Consider the following 16,001-nt stretch of genomic DNA (forward strand, 5'->3'; position numbering starts at 1 on the left):
AGTTAGTGTGTAGATAACTTATCTACACATGTGTGTAGAAACCGTTTTCTCTCTCTCTCTCTCTCTCTCTCTCTCTCTATATATATATATATATATATATATATATATATATATATATATATATATGAGAAAACGGTTCCTACACATATGTGTAGAGAGTTCTCTACACACTAGCTTAAAATATAGTGGGGGCCCACATTGTTTGGGTGATCCAAGCCATCCATTTTAAAGGCCCTCACATAGATAGGATGTCAACAAAAAATCAGATCCATAGGATCATCCCAACCCTACGATTTGTGGAGGTAAAATGGATGTCTTTAAACCTTCACAAATTAGTCCATTTTTTGCCTCCACAGTTCGAATGGTTAGGATGATCCTATGGATCTGATTTTTTGTGGACACCCTATCTATGTGAGGGCCTTAAAAATGAATGGTTTGGATCACCCAAATAATGTGGCCCCCACTGTATTTTAAGCTAGTGTGTAGATAACTTATCTACACATATGTGTAGGAACCGTTTTCTCTCTATATATATATATATATATATATATATATATATATATATATATATATATATCTACTGTAATAAGCCGGAAGGATTTTTTACTGTTCACCCGCCATGTGTCGTCGTCCCTTACTCCCTCAGCCTCTTTTTTCTGCTTCTTTCCGGTTGAACCCTCGAACAAATTCTAATTTCCCTTCCATATCCTATCTACACGTTGCTGGAAAATTGGCATTTTTCCTCTTTCACCCATCCTTATCCCCACATCCACGAGTCCCAGCCATCCCAATTCCTCCCTCATCCCTACTACACATCTCTCTTTTGCAAGGGCAAAATTGTCTCCCCACACTAATATCTACCGTCAGAGATATTTCTCTTTGGTCTTCTCCTTCAGATATTTTGAAAGAGAAGACGAGCCTTATCTGTTTTCTTTGCTTTTATCTCTTTCAAGGTAGCAAGAGAAGGGTGCCATTTGAACAATTTCAAGGTAAAACCTAACGTCCCTATATTTTTCTTGAGATTTCAGATTATCCTCTTCTTTCTTCCTATTTATTTTTTCACTCCAAATCAAGGTTCTATTTGTTGTCATGTCTTGCTTTGAGAATTAGGCTTCGATGGCTTTTGTAACTGGGAAATCGTTTTGGGGATTTCTTCTGTTGGATTCTTTTTGTTTTTTTTGCATAGTCAAGGTGGGGTTTTATGTTTATGAAGCTATTACCAGGGATTGATCAGTAGCCTTTCTTTCATTTTATGAGCTGATGGAAGGAAACAACATGCATTATTAAGGCTTTGTTTGATTTGGATTTTGAGAATCGATTTTTTAGTCCAATACTGATTATTAGACTCAAAATCAAACGCAACTTTGAGTCACATAATCCATTTTGATTCTCAAAATAAATAACATAAAAGGCCTGAGGAAACCTAATAATTCCTTAATCAGTTCTCATGATTGGACTTCTGAATTTATTTTTGTTTGAGGTTGGGGTTCGTATTAGGGTTTCCGATATGTATGCTTTGGGGCATATGTAAAAGATGGAAATTAGGATTTCTTATTTGTTTCTTTTTCCATGTGCGGTTGGGATGGGATAAAGTCGCGAGATTTTGCCCTTATTTGCCCTCAAAAACTTTGCTAACAGAGTTATTAATTTCTTTTTTTGTGTCTGACTCTGCTATTTTCGTTGTTCCTGGCTTCCTAATTTTACTCTTAGCTTCATGATTTTTTTTAATCCATGCTAAAAAACTTTACTAATTGTGTTATTTTTTTTTGTTTCTGCCTTATGAATATTTTATTTCTTCCCTAAAAAATTTCCTGTGTTGTTTTTTTTGTTTCTGGCTTCCGTTTTTTAGGTAAAAAGTAATGATTTATGTTGGGCCTTCTGGCCATGTTTGGCTGTTTCTCTCTTTTAGTATCTACTATGTTTTTTCGAAGTTGAAGAACTGATTTGGAAAGAAGGAGCATCATTTTCTCAATCAGCAGGTAATGTCAGAGATATTCATTGTACATGTTTTTCCATTATAGTACGTATGTTTTATTTGATTGATTACCATGGATGCTCCTCCATCTTTGTTTCTTCAGAGCCTTGATACTTTATGTATAGGGGTGTCTTCCAGGTTGCAAAGCTTATTCTCTAAACTTTCTTTGGATGACATTGCATACTTGGATGCTTTGCATGAAATAAGGTAAAGAGCTATTTGCCAATTGATTTTCTCTATAACCATTAGAGCATGTAATTTAATGTTCCATCATTGTCTTTTTCATCAATCTTGAAATTATTTTCAATCAATGCAATGGGACTGACTCTGACCAAGCAGAGGATAAAAGAGATAAGCTCTAATCTAACACAACATGAGAAGAGGAATCATATACAACTATGGCTATAGGAGCCACCATAGGAATCAACTGTCTTGACGCAGTTGGTTGAATAGGTAAATTTTATGTATCATACAAGATATGTTATCTGTTATCTATTAGGAAAGTTCGGAATATGATTGATATGTTGGTAATTTGTGTGCCGGAAAGTAGACTCAAATTATTTGTAGCCTTTTAGGTCTTTTCTAGCTATGTTTCCCGCCAATGGCAAACTATTGATTATGTAGTGTGCATGCCTATTTCCATGTGGTAATTTTCTACAATTATACCTATTTTTTTCTCTTTATGTATAATAAAATTATGGTATATATCAAGTTTCTTGGAAAATCTGATGGTGTCCATGTTCTTCCTCTTTAAACCAACAAGTATTCGTGAATATTTTGACAACAGATAATTCTTATTTTTAACTTTGCTGTGCAATTTTTTTTTTTCCACTTTTTTCCCGCCTTTCATAGCCATGTGTGTGTGTGTGTCTGCAATCTCTAATGCATCTTTTTAATGTTGCTTTGTTGTCTTCCAATGCGGAAGATGGAGATTAGCCCCATATGGACATCTGCTTTCTGTTTGACTGTCTCACATAACCCATGAATTTCCATTACTGGCCTCTTTTTTTTCGTATCCTGTGGTTCATCAAACAATAGTACCAAATTTGATTTCTAAATTGTTTTCTTTTGGATCTAATGCTTTTCTTCATTGTGATGTAGATCGGGTTGACATGCAAGAAAGCATGGTTCAAGCTTCATTCAGTCGTCACTCTGTAATCCACTATTTCCTGAGTGGAATTGATGATTCTTTTTGTAATTATATATTCAAAGGTTGAAAATATAATATGGTTATGGCTGCGATTTCTCACTAATTCTTTCACGGTGATTTGATTTTCCTAATCCATTGCTTTTAGTTTATGAAAATCTGTGCTACTGGCATTTGAAAAAATCTAGCCTACCGTTTCCCAAAAAAAAAAATTAAGAAAACAGATCTACCCTGTTTCGTTGTTTCTAAGAAAACATTGGTATTTTGATGATGTCAAAGTGTATTTTTTTATTAACATTCCTACATTTCACAGGAATCCAGGAAATTGCTACGATTAAACATGTCTTCAACCTACGTTTTCATGATGATATCCATAGCAAAGATGGAATGCAAATGAAGCTGATCATGTAATTCATTGTCGAATGCTATTATTTTTCATACTACACGGGAGCCTAATTGTTGTATTTGTTATTTTTGAATGCGACCTCTTGCCAATCTGTAGTTATTTATCCTCCATAATAAATTACCACACACTTATTTATATGTGTGCGGAATTTAACTGGGTAGAACTCGCCCCTAAAAGCTACCTGTTAAAGGGAGGGTGCCCATTCCCTTATAACCCACATACTTATTTAGCTTTCCATGTTTATGTTTCTTTCTGGCTTTAAAAAAGTTTGTTATTGTTGTTCTCCTACCCACTTTCTCAAAATAAATTTGCGAATGGTAATATATTAACAACCAAATTACAGTAGATCAGTAGTGCTTTTGTAAATGGGTCCCATTTTGGAGATTTAGTTTCTGTTTTGAAGCTGGAATTACATAGTGGCAATGATTTGTTGCTTTTGTTTTTGTTTCTTTTCACATCATAGTTACTGTAGTTGGAATCTTAATTCGTTAGTATTCATTAAAGGTTATTACCATTTTAATATTTTGCAATAACTGGATTTCGTCTCAAATAGATTTTAGACTGATATTTTGTTCAAATTTTCACACACCACGCCCCAGGACCAAAAAAACCCATGACGTGGTGCCGTGTCTTTCATTGCATTGGTTCCGAGTGCTATTTTTTTCTTTCTTTCATGAATTCCAATCAGCATACTAAGATTACTTCCATTCTTCTATTCGGTAGTTACATAATTTACATTTATATTTAAATCTATGACATTTTTTACACAATTCTTCTCTTCTCATTAACTATGGTTCTTATCCTACTTTTAGAAATTAAAGCTGATTTTCTTTCTGATTGCAGAAACACGCAAGGGATACTCTGAGATGTAATGTGAGCTAATAGTTTGCTTCTTAAATTAGGTTCATTGCTTTTTCTCTACTATCCCCTGCTTACATTCTAGCCCCTTTTAACTATTAAATTCCCCAATTCCTCCAAGTTACCTCTCTCTCTCTCTCTCTCTCTCTCTCTCTCTCTCTCTCTCTCTCTCTCTCTCTCTCCATTTTAATAAAAATTGGATCTTTATTTTCTGTTAGCTTCAAGCTTTGGTTTTTTTTCCATTTTCTTTATCTCCATGTTTTCTGATGAATTATTTAGTGTTCTTTGTTCTGACGTGAATCGCACGGCGGGTCTTTACTAGTGTATATATATATATATATATATATATATATAGCAGATGAGAAAATAAGAGAATTTTTTTTTGTAGAATTACACATCACTTTTTTTGACTTTTTTTTAACAAAGGCACCCATTCAACACACATATTTTCAATCCTACCCCCTCCTTTATGCTTTTTAACAAAGGCACCAATTAAAGCCTCATAATTTCAATCCTACCCTCCTCCTTTATGCTTTTTTAATAAAAAATCCATAGGGTGATCTTAACCATCCGATTTAAGAGGAACAACATATTATGGAAACCTCTACAGATTGGAGGACTAGGATCAGCCTATGGAAATGATTTTTGGGGCACAACCTATTTATGTTGTCTTCCATCACATGAATGGTTTGGATAAACCTGTGATGTGGTCCGCACAGTTCTTTGTCGGCCCGTGCATCGCACGAGTTTTTTTACTAGTATCTACTACAATAAGCTGGGATGAAAAGAAGAGAGTTTTTTTATTTTTTTGAAATTACATGAGAATTACACATCACATTTTTGACTTTTTTTAACAAATGCACCCATTCAACTCATATAATTTCAATCCTACCCCCTCATTTATGCTTTTAACAAAGGCACCCATTAAATCATATAATTTCAATCCTACCCCCTCCTTTATGCTTTTAACAAAGGCACCCATTAAAGTCATATAATTTCAATCTTACCCCCTCCTTTATGGTTTTTTAATAAAAAATCTATAGGGTGATCTTAACCATCCGATTTAAGAGGAATTATGGAAACATCTATAGATTGGAGGGCTAGGATCAGCCTATGGAAATGATTTTTGGGGCACAACCTATTTATGTTGTCTTCCATCACATGGACGGTTTGGATCAACCTATGACGTGGTCCGTACAGTTCTTTGTCGGCCCGTGGATCGCACTGGTTTTTAACTAGTAAGAGGAATGGGCCATTAGCAAATTGTCTGTCCACGTACAAGGTAATTCAAACGTCATGACTCCAGCCATTACCAAATTGTCAATCTAGAAGATTCTTTTTCCAAATAAAGCAAAGTATAAGATTTCTTGGCAAAAGCTCAATATTATACCTCCACCCAATAAGAAGAAATTGTGAAAATGAAAAAAGGGGTGGACATATCACTACCCTTAGGTTATTATAAAAGGACACCTCCTCTTCTCTTGTTCCACATTAGGGCTGAGAGAGAAGCAAGGAAAGAGAGTAAGAAATGAGGAAGAAAAAGAGATGGAGTCATCTTGGTGAGGATTTTCATTTTCTCTGGTAGATATTCAACTAAGTCTGCCCATTTACCATTTGGAATAGGGTTTTATTCTCTCAAATTTTGTTTTTTTTTCCCGAGTGATAGATCTAGGGTTTTTCATGGCCTAGTATTATATAATAGAAGAGAAAATAAGAGATTTTTTTGAATTTTTTGAAAATTCTATGAGAATTACACATCACTTTTTTTGACTTTTTTTAACAAATGCACCTATTCAACCCACATATTTTCAATCCTACCCCCTCCTTTATGCTTTTTAACAAAGGCACCCATTAAAGCCACATATTTTCAATCTTACCCCCCTCCTTTATGCTTTTTTGATAAAAAAATCTATAGAGTGATCTTAACCATCCGATTGAAGAGGAATTATGGAAATCTTGGAGGGCTAGGATCAGCCTATTGAAATGATTTTTGGGGCACAACCTATTTATGTTGTGTTCCATCACATGGACAGTTTAGATCAACCTATGATGTGGTCTATACAATTCTTTGTCGGCCCTTGCATCGCACGGGGTTTTTTGCTAGTATATATATATATATATATATATATATATATATATATATATATATATATATATATATGTGTGTGTGTGTGTGTGTGTGTGTGTGTGTGGGAATTGCTAGTGTCCATCACAAAGGCATTTCGCAACTAGTGTGTCGCATGTCAGTCCATTCACCTCACCGTAGCAAATCCTTGTTTGCAAATATATTGGAACTTGATTCTTTACTTACGTTGATATATTTAGGAAAATGATATTAGCACTGCAATGTTTTAATAGGATGCATGAAGCATCTTGTCTTTTAGTATTTAAAGAGCTTGTAAGAGCCTTTTTGAGAAATGTAATATCCTTCTTACAGCCTTTCAAATACTCGACCGACGAGATGCTTTCGCTCATCTTATTAATATCATTTCCCTATATTTAATGTTGTTTTAAACTTTTGTTGATATATTCAATCTTTTTTACTATGTCCACACCCTCAAGCGATTAAAAACTTTATAATGTAAATTTTCCTATAACTATTAAATACCCAGTAATTATAAATGTAAATCTCTTGTTAGTTATTAGGAGAAATTTTATGGTGTAAGGGCTTACAAGAATAAGGCCTTTTGTACAGTGGAAGTACCACCCTTGACATTTGATCCAATAACAGCTCCTCAAAAAGCTCAAAAAGTGAGCTGCTGTTGGATCAAATATCAAGGGCGGTACCCCTACAGTATTGTTGTAAGACCTTACACCATATTAAATCTCAGTTATTAGATAGGGAAGTAATATATCCACCCCTTGTTTTTACCAGGGACAGCCAGCTCCGGTGTATCAAGGACAGTAGAGGGGCTGATGTACTTCACGTGGGAAGGAATCAAGGGACCTGATTGTCAAGTACACAGTACACTAGAGGTGGCTGTCCCTAGTAAAGAAAAGGGGCGCATTTATCATTTCCCATTAGATATCGTTTCCTTTCTCTGTATACATAATTGAAAGATTAAAGTTAGATATCAGCTTTAATTTTACCCAATCAAATTTGGGAAATGATTTCAGCACTCCAATATTTTGATAAACATTCGCTCCACATGTCTATCGTGTAGAGATTTAAAGGGCTTTAAGAGCCTTTTGAGAACCATAATAATCCTCTGACAGCACTTTAAATACTACACGACAAAAATTGGAACGCATGTTTATCAAAACATTGGAGAGCAAAAATCATTTCCCTAAAATTTTACACATAAAAGCATATTTTTTATATGAATCATGTCCCTTTCAATAAAAAAAAATCATGTCAGTGGATAACATAGCTGTCCGCAATATAAAAAGGGAAATGATTTCAACACAAACATATTTTGATAATGACGCTCATGTGTTCTTGTCTTTTATATTTAAAGAGGTGTAAAAGGATTTTTAAGGTCCCCAAAAAGCACTTAGGTGACAATTAAATGCTAAAAGACAACACATGAGCACATATATCAAAACATAGTTGCGCTGGAATTATTCCCCTGTAAAAATTCTGCTAACATTAAGGATCGATAAGTAATAAAATATCAGGATGACGGGTTCTAAGATGGGCTGCCAAACGAAGCAACAGCGAATAGCCTCACAAAACTGTTCAAAAGTCCTAGAGGAAAAGTTAAGAAAAACTCAAGCCCATAAAATCATCAAAATAATAACCAAACGTACAAAAATATGTTGCTCGGTCGCTGCGTGCAATCATCGCTTCCCACCACCTCCTCCAAGCTTAGGTCCTTTGGCAGATTTGGGCATGCTAGCCTTGGTCTGGGTCTTTTGGGTTTTGGCCATCACCTCAGCTTTCTTGGCTTTCTTTTCGTCCTTGGTCTTCTTTATCCTCTCCTTTATCTCTCTGCAAATACAACAACCACTTTTAACAGCAAATCTTCAGACTCAAAAGAGCAGAGAAACAATTTTCACTTTCTAAACGAGTATATAGAGAAAACCAAAACAACCTACAGGCTTTTACCTGTTGCAAAATTTAAAATGCATTTTGGCCACTTCAAGAAAGTACAAAATAGCTATTTTTATTTTTTGATAAAGATAAATTGATTAATAATAAACATAGGTTACAAATGCATGTCGGATGCAAAGATTATTTGCCCAAAATACACGGAATCTCTGGAGGCACCCGATTTGGCAAAGAAAGGGATCAGTTAAATCGTCAGCGCTATCCTTAACATATCTCTGATCTCATCAACAAACTTTGCTAACCTCCACAAGAGGGCATTACTACCCTGGCTCACAGCATAATATTAGAAGAATCACATTCCAACCTCTAGAATTCCTCCGTTTAGACAAGAAAGATAGTGATACCCTGGTGGAGGGCAGGGTACCTCAGCCTCCAATGAATCCATGAAACATGATTGTACCCCTAGAATCCCCCTAAATACGCCTTCAATACTCTCAATGCCAGGGTTGCCAAGGAGCAACCATCGACATCTAGCAACCACCTTCACATGTACTTTTTTTAATAACATATTCCAATTTCTAAGAATGCTGTCCAGAGAATAACCGCTAAAAGTCTTGTATTGTATTCCATTGCCCATGCAGCTGCTTTAAACCTGATTTTCCAAAGCATGTGAGAATACTTGTCCTCAGCGGACCATTAAAAAAAAAAAAAAATTTGTCCTCGAGGTGACAAGATTCAACGGTATCATCCCCATGGAACCAAGGCCTCTAATGTGCCAACTAAACATATAACCAATCTATGCAAAACCACTCAAGCACTTGGATCCAAATGCAAAAGGATTCGCTACAATAAATGAAGAGATGATTCGCTACAATAAATGAAGAGATGATCCACAGATGAAGAACTCTTCGTCTGATGGGCAAAAGATGCACTTGTTCGCCAAATGGAAGTTAAGCTTTTTTAGTCGGTTATGCGGGTCGAAGTTGCTTAGCAGAGACGTCCAGCAGAAGGCTTATACTCTGAAAGGAACTGAGGATCTCCAAACCAGCAGAGTCGTACAGCAGAAGGCCTGTACTCTAGAAGGAACTAAGAAGCTCCAAACCAGCAGAGCAGATTAGCAGAAGGCAAGTGTTCTAGAAGGAAACTAAGGATCTCCAAACCAGCAGAGCGGTCTAGTAGAAGGCATGTACTCTAGAAGGAACTAAGAATCTACAAACTATATGCCAAGGAAACAAGGGAAGGAAGGGTGGCCCAAGAAGTTGAAGAAGGATATGACAGAGAAGGAACCTCTTGGACCAGGGGGGCCATACCCTGCCAATCGTTTTGAACATGAGAAATGAAAACATCTTCCAACATGCAAAGAAGTTTAATGTAACAACCAATTTTGGCATTCTTAAGATTCCTATAGAAAGCTTAACTCCCAACAAAATACATGGAAGATGTTAAACATGGTAAGTTTAGTAAAAAAAATGAAATAAGGACAGGCATAGGAGGGTAGAGAACAAAGGAGGGAAGGGAAAAGTAATGGTGAGATACTTTCTGCTTTTCCGGATGGATTAAGGATGTTCGAAAGATGTGGCTGAGGTTTGAAAGGTGTAGCAAACATTTAACAAGAACAACCCCCATTAAAAGAATACGGAAAATAAAGAAAAAAGAGCAGAAATTTGAACTGCATGTTTCTCCTTTTGTATGATTCGCCGAGGTAATAAAAACTAAAAAGAACCAGCATATCAAAATCGTCACGTCATTGGGGATTTGGACCTCGGAAGTTGGTTCCCGTGGCATTTTGTGCTATTTGAATCAGAAAAGCGGTAAAATTTTCGGTCTAGTTTTATCAGCAAAGTTAAGGTCTGAAAAACAATCAGTCAGCAATCAAAACCAAAAGCATACCGTAGGGCGGCTTCTCTAGCAGCATCTCGGACTTCAGATTTCTCTGTCCTCTTCTTCTGAATGACTTCCAAAGTAGCACCAACGATTGACCTCGAATATGGTTTCTTGGTGGCACGACGCCTCTTCTTCGCAGCTTCAGCATGAATGTCCTAATGCCATAAATTAAAAGCCAACGAAAAAAAACCAGAGAAAATCAATTCAAAGAACCAATGGATTATCTTGAGTACTTAGCTTGTCTGAAGATTAAATTCAAAGGACTAAACTACAGCCAGGGGTGGAGGCACATGTAGCATGAGGGGGGCCATGCCCCCCGCCCCACCACCCAAATGACTTGCAAAATCCCTTTTATGCTTCATGGCAGGGACATGCATGCCTGGTTAGTTTAATGGCCATGGCCCCCTCAATGACCAATGGAGGCCAGTGTAAATTAGTCCCGCCCCTCCAAGTATAAATTCCTTTCTCCACCCTTGACTACAGCTAGTTGACAAACTGCTACAGAAAATTTACAAAATATCATTTGGTTTTCAAAATTATCCCTTTGTATATAATCATTACAATGAGCTAAAATTTGGTATAGGGAAGCTGGCAATAATTATGAAATATAGAAGTACAAGCAGATTATGGAGAACACCTAAATTGTGTGGCATGGGATTCTTAAAAAATCTAGCACTTCTACTTATTTTTTTCTATCAAAATTAGTACAGTATGGAATTTGCTGAAATGCCAAAAAAATAATAAACATTATTTATGGAAATTCAGTAAAAGTTTAATGCCCAGACTTGATTCAAGTATTTTTGTCATATAATATCGATGGAAGTTCTGGTTATTTGAAAAGCAAAAAAAAAAAGCATAAGAAATATGATCATTTAAAAAAAAGATTCTCACAATAGGCCACTCCCATGAGTTGAAAAATGTTTGCCTATTTTGAAGCACAAAGAACACTGTAGCCCACATACAAAGCTCCATTATGCAGCTCCAATGGATTGAAAAATATTTGGCCATTTTAAAACACCAAGGGTACTGTTGGCCATCTATACAACCCCACTACTTTTGCCAATGGAAATTACCTTCTTGTGCTGCTTCCGGTACATTGCTGTCCAGGTAAGCTTGGATGGCTTCAAACGATTGTGAAAGTACCGCTTGCATTTTGAGTTGGCAAAGAGGAAAACCTATAAGAAAAAAGACAATTACATAGTATTAAAAAAGAAAAAAAACATAGAACACTTAGGTTCTGAGAGCACTCTTTCAGGACGTCTACCTGGGAGTCAGATCGCACAAATCTGATACCCTTTCCTGGGTATATTTTTGCACCACTAAAACGACAAAGCTCTGTCCTGAAAATCCCATAAGCACAGTGTTAAATAAATGCATGTCTGTGTGTATGGGATCTGCATGCATGTATGTATGTAGGTTATGCAAAGGGTTCTTCTTCTTTTTTATGAAAAAAAGGGTCATCCCATGAGCAAAAGGGACACCACTTTGTATACATGCGAAACCTCAAAACTTACGCAGACTTCTAACAAAAGAAAAAAAAAAAAAAGAATAAAAATAGAAATGACCACCACTTATATAATTGCATAACTAAAGAATTTACTTATGACTTCCGGGGCAAAAGAAGGAGAATAGTAAAAGAAAGAAAAAAAAATCAAAGGTTGGACCAAGTATCATGGTAAATTCAACTTGAATGGGTCTTGCCAGTATCATACAACGTAGGATTTTTCGAGGGTGAGAGAAAATCTTAAGGAAAAAAACATAAAATGGAATGCAGGAAAATATCTTACAGCGAAGAGTTTGGTTCAAATTTATGAAATCAGCACGTCGTGATAACAATTGCCATGTCCCAGTACTAATGTACTGTGTCATGTCCCAATAGAACCAATACTAACATGCATTGTGTAACTGGAATTATACTAAAAATCACTATCACATGTTAAAAATGATTTGGGTCTCCGAATCTGCAAATCTGAATGAGAAGAAAGCACCTATGTTCTGCTAGTTACTAACTAGTAAGAATAGATGCATGTATAAAAAAGGGTTTTCACGTACTTGAGAACCATAGCTAACTTGCTGCCCTTGAAAAATCTCCGCCGCTTTAACCTAAAGACAATAAGCAGAAATCAAAATGCAGATAACTGGCAGACAGCAACAGCTATACACAACATTCTAAGAGGAATTAAAATGATACAACTGTTTTCCTGAATCTAATTAATCTATCAAACAAAAGCTCTACAAAAGCATCACTAGAATGTCATCCAAGTATAGGGCATCCACAGCAACCAAACAATAAAAGTTCTACGTAAGAGTAACCAACATTAGTTAAATATCCAAAAGATCACAAAAGTATTGGTGGAAGAACAATGAGGTCTTGTTTCTGAGTTTCGTGCCACATAGATACATTGTCGTTATTCACGGGCGTAGACGGGCCTTTGAAACAATGGAAGAAATATGGGGGCATTACAGGCAGCAAAAACACAAAAAGTTTTTGTTGCAAAGCGGATCCCCATTTACTTTTGCGCACATTGATGTGAGGCAACTGAGCCACCAAATGACTCGGTGCCTTAGTACTTGCGCAAAGTTGCAAACACATGAACAGAGTTGTTTTTAAAATGCAATCCAAACAGGAGTTTTAAATGCACACATTCTAGGAGATATAAAAATGATACACATGTTTTCCTGAATCTAATCAGTCTGTGGAACAAAAACTCTCCAAAGCACCACTAGAATGCCAACCAAATATAGGGCATCTGCAGCAACCAAACTAGTCAAATATCCGAAAACTCGCAAACATTGGTAGAACAGCAGTGACCTTATCTTTGAAGCAAGGGAAGAAATATGGGGGCATTACAGGCAGCAAAAACATGATAAATTTTTGTTGCAAAGCGGATCCCCGTTTACTTTTGCGCACATTGATGTTAGGCAACCGAGCTCCCAAATGACTCGTAGCCTTAGTACGTACGCGAAGTTACAAACCCATGAACAGAGCTGTTTATTAAATGAAATCTAAAGAGGAATTTTTAATATACAAATTTTAAACAAATTGCAATTTCCTTTACTATTTTCTTTTGACTACGACTAAGGGATTGCAAAGAGAGTAAGCTAATTATTGACACATTTTAAGTGCTTAATAACCATAACCAGGCACAAATTTACAACGTACCATGGTAGGTATAGCATTTTTTTAATGAACTATGGTAGATATATCATTTTGAAACTGAAAAGGAATGGAATGGGACAGTAAAGATGGCCAATCACCAGAATCGCCTGTGAGATCAAAGAGATAATCTGGATGCCAAATGGCCCAAGTAATCATGTTCCAAAAAAAAAAAAAAAAAAAACATTGCAGAATGCAATCTGGCAGTAAATCGGCATAAAACGTCCAAAAATCAAATCATCTACAGCCAGCATATCAGCCTGAATACTCGAAATGGAAACCTTCCCAAATGCGACACAAGCATTCAAAGAAAAGAAAAAGAACTAACATTCTAACCAGCAAAAAAAAGGCACTCTTTGAACAAGTGTTCTACTCTAAGTAATTTCTCACCCATCCTATAAATAAGTCCAAAATAAAATCTTATACAAGATCCAACTGAGATCATTCATCCTACAAAGCATCCTAAATCAAATCATCTCTAAGACCCAAAGGGTGCCTGGAATTCCATGCAATCTGAGAAAACAGGCAACAAAAATCAAAGTAGCTGCTTTACAAGAAACCCATCACCTCAAAACACAGACACAACGCATAGATCTAAAAAAAATTAAAAAAACACCATCCCCCAATTGAACGCTAAATTCATCATTGTTAGACACTACCCAAAAAGTTAATTAACTATCTGATCTAATTCGTGCTTAATATAAATATTGCCCCTCATATCAATAGTTTAGTTCTTCAAAATCTATGGTACGAAGAACGAAGCCCAGAAACTATACCAATGGAATCATAAACCCTAGAATGTAGGAGCATAGAAATGTTGGAGGGTTCAGGTGAAAAAAAATTGATCGAGACCCATGAAAAAATGACGTAAACAGACAGGATAAATAAACAATAGGAAAACGTACCCACAAGCCCAAGCTCAGGAGAAACCCTAGGAGAGAGAGAGAGAAGGAGAAACTCTGCTTTTATGGGAGAGGAATTAGGGTTAATAGGAGTCACGAGCCGCTTCCAATGCCACACGTGTGAAAAAAAATGTGGGAGTGAAAAGCGGATATTTTATATGCTGTGTGCGCGTTAAGTCCGGTATTTTGAGAAAAGTACCGTGGACGGTGAACCCTACTTCATAGTAGGCCCTGTTTTTAACATGGGATGGTAAGTTATAACTTATAACTAACTGTTTTTACACGAGAAGGGGGCTGTCCAAATTAAAAATATATATGTGATTATATCATTTCCCTAATTCAAACTGTTCATTTGTTGGGCCCGACAAATAAAAGGGTTTGGATGATCTTATGAAGTGGGGAAACGGGACCTTTTTGAAAAATACTGGTCATCTTCGACCTACGATGAGTTAGGTAACATTGTGATGCTCTGCGAATAGAAGCTAAGTCAATTTGTTTTGGGCATGGGTCTTGATGTTGAGATAAGCACTTAACCAAGATCCTTGTCTGAATGTTAAGTTGGATAAGAAAGCCACCTAGGACTCAAAATATGACTCTGTAACGTCATGAATTAATCATTGATACCACCTTGGGTTTGGAATCATATTACATTATTGAAAGTTGTTAGACACTAACCCCACCAGATGACGACCAGTCTCTACTAATATGATATATGCATTCCTGCTTGCTTGATTGATGATAAGATTGTTCTGAACATAAAATGGTCACTAGATGGAAATAGACTGATATGAGCACCTTATTCATGTGATGATGATCAAATAACACCTATCTGGACAGAAACATGAAACTCTACTGACGAATCATGAAAATTAAAGTATATCCAAACCATTCAATCCTAGAAAACAATCACAGGAATTGTTCGATGACCAACTACATCAGAAGATGCATCGTTTCATCCAACGACCTGTTCGTTTTAGCAGCTCAAGTTGGTGGAGGATCGACTTTTGCTATCCATTGATCGAAAAACAAGCTACAACAGTAAACATACGTAATTCGTAGTGCTGATCTACCTACATTGCTCTCCATCATATAAGCATGTACATATGTATCATACATTAGCCGACCCCAACTAGTGGGACAAAGGCTTAGTTGAGTTGAGTTGTATATGTATCTCACGTTCCAACCATAGTAAGTCCGGGGCGGTTGTTTGTGGGGATAGAAATCCTTAGGTAAGCTGTTCTCAATGCGAATGCATGATAATAGCACCATGCAAGGATAAAATAACCGTGGCTTGCGTTTTTCCACGGATACATCCCTAATGGCCATGTTCAGCACAGGCAATTGATAATAGAAGGATGGTTGAATTCCCGATCGCCTGCCATGAAAGGAGCGACTTTTGAACGGGTCGAGGGAGCCGTATTGCTTTCAAAGAAGGCATAGTGAGGCTCAATTGCCATGATAGCGTCCTTCGTTTCGTTGTACCCTCCTTCATCCCTGGCACCTTAATGTTTGGCAACAATTGTAGATTTCTGAGTAAATGGCGGGAAGGGAAAGGAATACAACTATTGTCTGAGAGTCAAGTTTAGCAGTAGCCCCCCTACAAACTAGGAGTGCAACCGAGGCTAGGCTTGGTTGGGTTTGGGGCAACCCTAGCCCCACTCGAGGCAGCACTACCTCAACC

The 16,001-nt window shown here is 36.6% G+C and overlaps 1 protein-coding gene and 1 long non-coding RNA gene across 14 annotated transcripts; one reads left to right on the plus strand and one right to left on the minus strand.

The window, feature by feature from the left end:
* Positions 1–793: 793 nt before the first annotated feature.
* LOC143877660 (uncharacterized) lies at positions 794–7,693 on the plus strand. Of its 13 annotated transcripts, none has more exons than XR_013250701.1 (7): positions 795–989; positions 1,910–1,979; positions 2,101–2,182; positions 2,315–2,428; positions 3,077–3,238; positions 3,436–3,529; positions 4,372–4,610. It is a non-coding gene; the product is annotated as an uncharacterized LOC143877660 (long non-coding RNA). The 13 variants fall into 13 exon arrangements; XR_013250696.1 differs by adding an exon at positions 7,262–7,693 and having other exon boundaries at positions 796–989; positions 2,101–2,428; positions 4,372–4,430; XR_013250703.1 differs by adding an exon at positions 7,262–7,693 and having other exon boundaries at positions 797–989; positions 2,101–2,428; positions 4,372–4,401.
* Positions 7,694–7,982: 289 nt separating this feature from the next.
* On the minus strand, positions 7,983–14,420 carry LOC143877659 (large ribosomal subunit protein eL24). The gene is made up of 6 exons (XM_077379836.1): positions 14,324–14,420; positions 12,314–12,364; positions 11,526–11,601; positions 11,335–11,436; positions 10,268–10,416; positions 7,983–8,317 (listed from the first exon to the last, which is right to left on the minus strand). The coding sequence occupies exons 2-6, from the start codon at positions 12,322–12,324 to the stop codon at positions 8,167–8,169; spliced, it is 489 nt and encodes a 162-aa protein (XP_077235951.1). The 5' UTR covers positions 12,325–12,364; positions 14,324–14,420; the 3' UTR covers positions 7,983–8,166.
* Between the last annotated feature and the right edge of the window lie 1,581 nt (positions 14,421–16,001).

The sequence above is a fragment of the Tasmannia lanceolata genome, unplaced genomic scaffold, assembly GCF_043159265.1.
Source record: "Tasmannia lanceolata isolate RefF3 unplaced genomic scaffold, GAP_Taslan_0.1 ptg000005l, whole genome shotgun sequence".
NCBI classification, from domain to species: Eukaryota; Viridiplantae; Streptophyta; class Magnoliopsida; order Canellales; family Winteraceae; genus Tasmannia; species Tasmannia lanceolata.